Consider the following 9,323-nt stretch of genomic DNA (forward strand, 5'->3'; position numbering starts at 1 on the left):
TATGTTTTTCTTAGAAAAAAGGCTGCGTAGGACACCTTTTGGAAATATCGCGAAAAACAAAACGAACAAATTTGTAGAGAGAACATATGGCCTTCACAACACGATCCTACTCTAAAGCCATTCCCTCTTCAATTATATCTAGCGGTACGGGCAAAAATAACGATAATAGTATAAATCGTGGAGTTTGACGTTTCAAAACTACGGTGTATTTATGAGAGATGTCGTAGTTGAGGGCTTCAAATATTCCAATTACGTGGGGTTCATTAACGTGCCCCTGAATTCAAGTACGAGGCACTCAAGCTTTTTCGCCTCCATAGAAAGTGGCGCTCCTGTAGCCTGGATCCAAATGAGCGACCGGCGCATCAGCAGTCCAGCGCCATAACCATTATACCACCGTGGCGGGTTTACGGGCACCAATTTTCACGCTTGTTTCTTTTCCTAGCGAAACTGATCGAGCCCTTACTTCCCGTTTTAGGAATAACCATGAAAGATCTTCTCGCAAAAATAAAGATATACGACTCGCGTTCAATGCCGAGGTATAATATATACAAATGATATTGTAGCATAACGTTATTATGAAGACCCCTTAACATTTGGCATGGCTGCTAAAAAAATTCTATCGGGTGCACTGAAAGATCGTGAGAATCAGGGATCGTTGCAATACCTGGTGTAGCGTATCGTATCGGAATCTCGCTCTTATTTCTCCATGGCCTCCGAGATTCGTTGCCGCATCGCGTAAAATACAAAAATGACCAAAGGTTGCAGGTACACCGTGGAAGATAAACACTGACGTGCGAATGTCGCTACGCGTCAACGAAGCCAGGGATGAAGGTCAACTCCATAGATTTGTGGAGAAAGTGCTTAAGTTCATCCTATGTAGTTCGAAAACCTATGGAGTGCCATGGGTTTTTCACTGCTTACATTCCTCCTTGTTTCGGTTTTCCCAATAGACAAATGAACACATAGACGAATATACGCACTGCTCCAACGTTTCTTTGAAGACGCCGATTATTGTTATCTATATTGAGTGACTCGATTGAAAGTCTGCATACTGGCCATGTGTTTGGTCTGCTCAAACAAAAGCTTTGAACTCGTCTATAAATTTGTGTATTTATGCAAAGTGTAATATTTTCGTTTCTAAATTTTTTTCTTTCGCAACAAAGAAGCGGAAAGTGGTATCCGTCACCAAGTGTTGATGACAACTCCTTCGTCAATTATTTTTTATTTTACTAAAAACACGTTCCTTTGTATTTTCTGGTAACTTCACCTGCCTCCAGCTCACGTTCAAGCTGAAGCGACGACTGGGCTACTACATGTTCCACACCTACATCCCCACCTGCCTGATTGTCGTCATGTCCTGGGTCTCGTTCTGGATAAAGCCGGAAGCTGTGCCGGCCAGGGTGACGTTGGGCGTCACCAGCCTTCTCACCCTGTGCACGCAACACGCCAAGAGCCAGGCCGACCTGCCTCCCGTGTCGCACATCAAGGCCATCGACATCTTCATGTCCTCCTGCACTGTGTTCGTGTTCGCCTCGCTCATGGAGTACGCCGTCGTCAACGTCATCCTCGAAGACGGCTACAAGCACTTCGACGTAGTGCGAAGACGTGGGGTGAGTTCCTGGATACGGTGTACAGCAACTGAGGAATTGAGCGTGAACAAAAAATACGAAGGTCAAACAGTCTTTGGCTACCTTAACTCGAGAGCACCATAACGCGTCGGTGCCTAGTTGCACGGGTATGAAAAGTTGTTTTAGTGAAGCGCAATGCTACATATGCAAAGCGTTCTGGCAAAAAACAAACGCGAAAAAGTGTGCTTGAGTTAATGATACATCTTGGTCCTATTTTAATTGTCTATAAGTGTCCACGATCTACTACACAAGAAAACAAAACCTTGGCTAGTATTCTATTAGGTGTAGTCGATACCTTCTGTCTATTTCACGAAGAGAACATATGTGAGGCCTCAAACTTATTTTTTGCAGCTTTTACTCTGTTGTATGTTGTATTGGTAATCTTCCAATTTTGGGCCCTCATCTAGAAAAGAAAAAAAGTAGAATACTCTGAGTCATTGATTTCTTGAGAATCAATACCTTACACCAACGACTCAGTAGAGCATCTATTCCACTGGTATGTTAGCTTTCTGTGTCTTTTAATTCTGCGCTGACTCATTTGGAGTTCCCTCCAGCACCGCCCATCACATATAGGACATTCAGTGGGCCATACCTGGCAGGAACAAAAACACACCAAGACATCACTGTTTGTTGTTTTTGTCTATTCTTAAACCTTGTCGAGTGCTGCACATTGAATCATGAATGAGCGCCACGTCGCTCACTTGTTAGTCCTTTGTCACGACATACACTTTTATGCTCAACCGTAGTATAGAAACACTGGGAAATCTACAGACAACGGAAAATTCTTGGACCATCACTTGGTCTCACCACGTAAAGCTCCAGGCTATTCTTCCAAAGTGCACGCTTGTACACATATTCGTATATATTTTGTTACAATTCTGTTTTTAACGTCTCCATCATTGTCATTTTCCGTATAACGTCGAAATATACAACATCACCCAGTACATCGCATGCATGTAAGAGAGTAAGCATGGGAAAGCTGCAGAAGGAGGGGAGGGAAGAGATGAAACTTCACGGCCCGTTCTATCAGTTAAAGGAGCCTGAAAGGTTCCTTGCGTGGAAGCACGTCGCTTGGGTAGCCACTGTGAACTTTGATCAAATGGGTGTCGCTGCGTCCACTGACTCGCGTTATCATGACAGACGTCAGTAGATAGCTCCTACCCGTGTACTTCCTGTTCTCCTACGTTTGCTTCACGTCGAAGTGACACAGGATGTTGAAACCGCTTCGCTACCTGGAGCGGCTGTATTCCCTTAACGCAAGCGCGTTGTATAATTAGGCGATATTGCACTTTAACTGAGTAAGCTGTTAGCTTTATTTCGTATAACATTCCAACCTGCTTCAAACGCATTCATTGCTTTGGCCTCACGGCGAAACAGTAATTTCATTACTTTTATACCTCGACGAACTGCCCTCTAAACCAATTTCTATTTGTTGCAGGATCTGGATAATCCGTCCGAGCCAAGCCGGAGAGAAGAAGGTCGACTACGGGCTCTGCTCATCGACAGAGTGTCGCGCGTGGTTTTTCCGACGAGCTTCGTATTTCTGAACGTCTTCTACTGGTTCTTCTACGTGGTCTTCGCGTGACGCCAGTGCATCACCGCGAACACGACGACGGAGCCTGACATGCAATGCTATCGCACAGCTACTAGAGAGAGTCAGTGCGTCCTTTATACGCTTGTATATAAAGCAACAGTGTTATCGGAATGCATGTTTGCCCACGACGGTTGTGACACCTTGCAAAACTTCATCTAACCGCAAATTTCAGGCTTGCATTTTTATTGTGAGAGAAATTACGTAGATACCCAAGGCGCAAATACGCCGTAGCCATGTGGTTCCGTATCAGGTCCAAGGGCGATAACGTCGCCTTGCGCGTCGTGTGTTATAATTACTAGGTAAATCATGTGAGTGCAGCTATCGATCGCGACTGCAACGGAAAGGAAACGCACCGGATGTCTCCGTCATGCTGTTCTCTGAGCTGACGTCACTTTCCTGGCTTCGTGTTCACTGAGACTAGTTGGTGAAATGTTGCAGTCTACCATTACGCACTATTTGACGCACTATATGACGCACCATGATACAATTTAGCTGACAGACCGGGTATTGCGCCGCTCCATGATTCGTTTTAAGCACGTTGACTACATCAGCTAGGCCACTGTTATGTCCGACCCATTTCAAGGGCGAGAGTGAAAAATTATCTTCATTTTAATGATAATCACAAACCATTGTAATTGCATGCAAAGGTATTCTCTCGAGACATATACAGGTATGTGGAGAAGCGTGCCTTTCAGAGGGGTGAGTTTCGAAGTAGGTGGTAAGTATTATCAGGTCAGTCAGAATCCGTCGCGAGAAAGGGCAGGGTTGGAATGCTGGTGAATAAATAGCGGTTGCGAGATTGGATCAAGAATCGTTAGAAGAATGAACATCTCATTAAAATGAACAAGCTTCCATAGATTAAAACGGAAGATGACGCTGCGAGCATATTGGACTAATAACTGTAGTAATATATGATTCTAGATTACGGGCTAGGTGACTGCTATTTGCCCCTTCATATGGAAAAAGATACTAATAGACAACGTCATGGTTATTATCATCTTCAAGGTGCGTCATCGTTTTATGGTTACACGTTCAGTAAACAGGTATTCCGCTTATGCTTCGATGTTTGTGGATAAAATATTTCAATTTTTTGGACTCGCAGACACCTGACGCACGCAGCAAATCATCGGCATTGCCTCCTGCACAGTGAGATTTGGCTCGACTTAGCTTCACGGAAGGTCCTTGGACGGGTATAAGTGCACACGTGACGTGATCATTGTGGACCGGACGCCGAGAAGCGTGCACATGGCTACAACGAACTATCGTGTTGTGTTTCAACAGACTTGTTTGACGCCTACGTTGCTGACAATGCATGACGCAAACTATTTTGTCTTTCGGAGCCAAGCCACACAATAAAGAAAGCGATGGTTTCATGCTTCAAAGATGCAGTGACGTACGTAGCAAAATGCTCTTCATAGTGAGTGTCGTGTTTAGCGGCCTTTTAAACGAACAATAAAAATGGCAGGTGAATGAAGTGATACAAAGATATGCAATCGAATTATGCCATAGTCTGCGCGTGCGCGGTCTTCCAGGCAAGCAGTCCTCGTCCCGCGGTTCATCGAGATTGGCACCACCTTGATCGAAACGCATGGAGTTAGGTACCTAGGTGTTTCGATTGGCGCTTGGGCGCACAAAAGTAGTAAAACATAATCAAGAGTTGGAACATGTGTGTTCGTGTGCTGGATAAGCGTATTTAGAAAAAAATGCTCACTATGTATATATAACATCTGAGCTGTTTAAGCTTTGTGTTCGGCAAGCGTTGCTCAGAAATGCTCGCCCTCTCTCACTCTCGCCATGTTAAGAGAAGGTAAATCTAGTATAGTTTATGCTACATCGCATACTAAAGCCATTTATATGCTCTAAGCCACCCCTCGCATGCTGAACTACAGTAAGGTACTATAGCATACCGCAGTACAGTACAGCAATACATCGGTAAGAGATGTGAGGATGAGCGATATGAGATTGAGGAAGAGGGGGAAAAGTGAAGCATGATATAAACATTGCAAAGTATAGTAGAGAGCAAGGGGACTGAAACGAAAGTTATTAGAGGCCGATCGATATTAGGGTGAGCGGAACAGAAACAACGGAAACAGATAGTAAAGCATGGCATATCCATGCGTCGTATAGGACAGCAAGGTATGGGGGAAGGGAAGCGAGGGCAAAGAGGAGTGATGTTACGGTTAGGAGAGAAATGGAGATAGGGAGGCTAAAGCATAGCATAAGCCATTTGTAGTATAATATATCAAAGGAATAGGAAATAAAAGAGAGCGTGGCAGTGTGAGCGAATCGAGGAATGAAAAGAGGGAAAGAGGAAGTAAAGGAAGTAAAGAACAGCATATCAGGTAGTGCAAAAAAAAGGTGAAAAGGAGGTTAATAAGAAGTAGATATGGTGAAAGATAAGATAACCATGCATGGTGTAGTCATAGTTGGAAAAGAGAAGTAAAGAAGTGAGGGTGACGAGAAGGGCAAGGCAACAATCTCCTCTGTTTCCTCAATCGTCGCATCGTTGGTGCATATCTGGCCTTTCTATCCGGCTTTTCTTTTTTTTTTTTTGCGGTGCATGATTGCCATTAGCGCTGGCGAAGCTCGGCGTTTCCCCTGATGCAGCCGTGAGCACATCGAAGGGCCGGATTGATAACAAGATACACATATACACCACGCAACAAAAGCGGAAGAAAGCAGATTTAAGCTAGTTTTTTTTTCTTTCCAACTAAATGCAATAAAGTATAACGCACGTGCCCAGATATTAGTTTGATTTTCGCCGCTCCATATTTCACCGGTGAGCCATGGCAAGTGGACGTCTTTACGGAACTCGGAATTATTCTGTTCGTGCCAGTAGTGCCGCAGTCAGTACGCTTAACCGGCTTAACTTGAATGCTCCCCCACGGGGCCTCGTCTCGCTTCATTAACGCCAGCGGCGCCAAGCGTCGGACGCGGTATGTTTGCTGCAGCTCACAAATGATGTAATCAGGGCAGATCTTCGCTTGGCGTCCGCCTCAATGTTGGCTGGAATGCTCTAATTTAGCGGGTCCGTTTTCGCCATGTTTTGCTCGTGGCTACGCCCCTGCAGTGCCCCGCCGCGGTGGTCTAGTGGCTAAGGTACTCGGCTGCTGGCCCGCTGGTCGCGGGTTCGATTCCCGGCTGCGGCGGCTGCATTTCCGATGGAGGCGGAAATGTTGTAGGCCCGTGTGCTCAGATTTGGACGCACGTTAAAGAACCCCAGGTGGTCGAAATTTCCGGAGCCCTCCACTACGGCGTCTCTCATAATCATATGGTGGTTTTGTTACGTTAAACCCCACAAATCAATCAATCAATCAATTATGCCCCGGCAGCCACCTGGTATATTTGTTGCTCTGTGCTTATCTCGGCAATCGGCGACTGTGCGCGACAACTCGCGCATCGTTCGAAATGATATAGTGGTAAATCAGACTGAGCACGTGTTCAGTGCATTTCATATTTATTTTCAGGGCAACCTTTATAAACGCCATGAACATGTGTTTCCTGTGCGTTACCAATTTATCGTTTCTTTGAACTGGTGGCCGCGATTTCAAACTCGAAGGGTGCATGAGCTGTCCCACGCAATGGTTGATGGCCGAGATAAGCATACGGCGATGAATTTCATAGGTGTGCGTGAAGATGCAGCCGCTAGCGAAGTGTGGCGAAAGCAGGGCTGCCGAGTGAGTGCGTTTCACCTACCGGTCACTCCGAAATGCAACAGAAATTAGCCAGTGAAATCGGACTGCACCCTTTGTATCGTTAGCTGCAGCAAGCACACTTCCTCCAACTCTTAGAGGCACTGACGTCAGTCGAAGCGGGTCGAGACGTGTGGTGAGGCGTTCGATTTCAGCGTGCTTGCGATTGTGTATGTAGTGTGTACCAGCCCGAATGTTACAAAAGCACTGGTGCGAGGACCCGGAAGGTTGACGTATTATCGGGAGCAATATGAGCTCGAACACGCGAACGCGTCTCGAATAGCCTCGAGCCCTACATCGACTGATTTGCAGCGGCTGCTGTGGGAAACAAAGTGGAAAGGGCAGCGCGCTTACGCAAGCTGTCGACACTCCCTCCTCGATATCGTTGATGCAGAACGCAGGCTATAGCGTGTCAGCTGCTAGTGGCTGCTGTTGGTAGTATGAGTTCACTTCAACGCGCACATCCACAACCAGTTGACCTAGCAAGCTATCAAGCTACAGAAACATCGGCTGTGACGTAGCCGGCCGTGATGAACAGGGCGTGTTTTTATTACATCTAGATGGTGTTCGCTGAGCATTCTGATACGCATTTTTGTTTTTGGTGAATTTTTCACTTTCGTGTGGTCATTTCTAGCAGCCGAAAACATGCGATAAGCTGCCGTTTAACAGCAACGATCATGCGAACGGTGATGCGGAAGGGTCAACAGTCAGCGGAAGAGCGCCCTCCTTTCCCCTCCAGTTTCGGCAGCGCCATCCTCGTATCACGTTATCGGCATTCTGAGGCTCTTGGCCACGCCCTTGCGCGTTCGAACTCATATTGCTCACGATAGTACAGTGGTGAGCACTGTTAGGGTGAACACGCAAGCACGTGGCCGACGACACTGTTAGCGCCCCGTTACGGTCATCATTGGAAACATTGCGCATGCGCATCACACCTTCCACGAAATAATTATTCCACTGCACGCATGACGTCATGAATGCACTTGTTCGTCGTCTGCTAGCCGCATTTTTTTGTTTTCTAAGCCCCTCCATCCTGCATTTTAAGATTTCTTTAAACATCTGTGCTTGAACAGACAAAAAAAATTGTATATCTATGTGGGCATGTCTATTCGTTCCCTTCAAGGTTGTTTTGCATGCAACGCCGTATATAAAACAACCAAACATCTTTTGCATTCGTTCATTCTGTCGCCAAATCGTGTTATGGCTAGGGTTCCTGACGATGAACGGCGCACAATTGTCGATCTTTCGCTGAAAGGTTATTCCTAGCGGTATGTTGGTGCTTTAGTTAATAGGCACCTGAAGACTGTGAACAGGATAATTCAAGCCTACAAGTATGAAGGTCGCATTTAGGATGCACCCCGCCCTAAAGCTACCACAGACGATGAAGACGCCCTCCTATATTTGCAGCTGCTGTTCGTAACCCTTTCTTGTCAGCCCCAGCAATACGCGAGGACTTGCATTTGGACGTTTCGGACACCACTGTTCGACGTCACCTGCGTACTGCAGGCCTTCGCTGTCGCAGCGCTGAAGCCACTACTAACGGCGGTACACAAGGACGCATGACGGCAGTTCGCTGAGTTGCACGAAGCATATGGACATCAGAAGAGTGGGGTCGCGTCATCTTTTCGGATGAGTCGACGTTTTCTACGCGACAAGACCAAAGATTGCGTGTTTGGAGACTACCAGGCACATGCTAAGGCAAACTTCATGCTTTGAAAAGCAATTGTATTAGTTAATGTCAAAATGCCACGCAGGAACGACCCAGACAACGTTCAAGGTGTTTATGCCAATGGGAGGTCGAGTGTGAGCGTGTGGGGTGCTGTTTCAAGATATAGTTTAGGGCTCCTGCAACGTATACGTGGACACTTATCGTCGGAACAATACTGCAACATTTTGAACAATGTGCTGTTGCCGTATGCGAGCAGTTCATTCCCAGACGGTGATTACCTGTTCCAACAGGACCGGTCACCGTTACACACGGCGCGGGCTGTCGAGGAGTTCCAGGCGGAGCAGCACATGCAGCTACTGGAATGGCCTCTGAAAGGAGCGGACCTGAATGCGATAGAAAACGTATGGGGCTGTCTGGAAGCTCTTTTGGCAAGGAAGCCCCTTTATTCCGCGACTTCTGAACAGTTGTGAGCACAAGTCAGTAACAAGTGGGAAAGGCTGAAAGCCGATCGGAAATATGTTCGATCACTTTACGACTCGTTAATGTCCAGAATAGCTGCAGTCGTTGCTGTAAGTGGTCACATGACTCGCTATTAGATTTGCACATGTTTTTATATTTGTTCTCATAGTCCAGTTTAACTTGAATTGCAAATGCGCAATTTTCTTGAATAAAAAGTTTAATAATTATCCCTCTTTCACTCACTTCTTTCCTTCAGGCGCCAATCTTCAATCCAGATGGAC

The 9,323-nt window shown here is 46.2% G+C and overlaps 1 protein-coding gene across 2 annotated transcripts in view; it reads left to right on the forward strand.

Annotated features, from left to right (window-relative positions):
* LOC119182752 (glycine receptor subunit alpha-2) overlaps positions 1-4,614 on the forward strand; it is a 154,988-nt gene extending 150,374 nt beyond the window's left edge. Inside the window, exons 8-10 of one of the 2 annotated variants that reach the window (XM_075873695.1) lie at positions 1,255-1,610; positions 3,067-3,287; positions 4,325-4,614. In XM_075873695.1, the coding sequence (XP_075729810.1) occupies positions 1,255-1,610; positions 3,067-3,213 (503 nt within the window). In that variant the 3' untranslated portion in view covers positions 3,214-3,287; positions 4,325-4,614. Of the gene's footprint in view, positions 1-1,254; positions 1,611-3,066; positions 3,288-4,324 lie in introns of those variants that run through there. The other variant, XM_075873694.1, reaches the window with a different exon arrangement.
* Positions 4,615-9,323: the final 4,709 nt, after the last annotated feature.

The sequence above is a fragment of the Rhipicephalus microplus genome, chromosome 9 (assembly GCF_043290135.1).
Source record: "Rhipicephalus microplus isolate Deutch F79 chromosome 9, USDA_Rmic, whole genome shotgun sequence".
In the NCBI taxonomy this organism is placed as follows: Eukaryota; Metazoa; Arthropoda; class Arachnida; order Ixodida; family Ixodidae; genus Rhipicephalus; species Rhipicephalus microplus.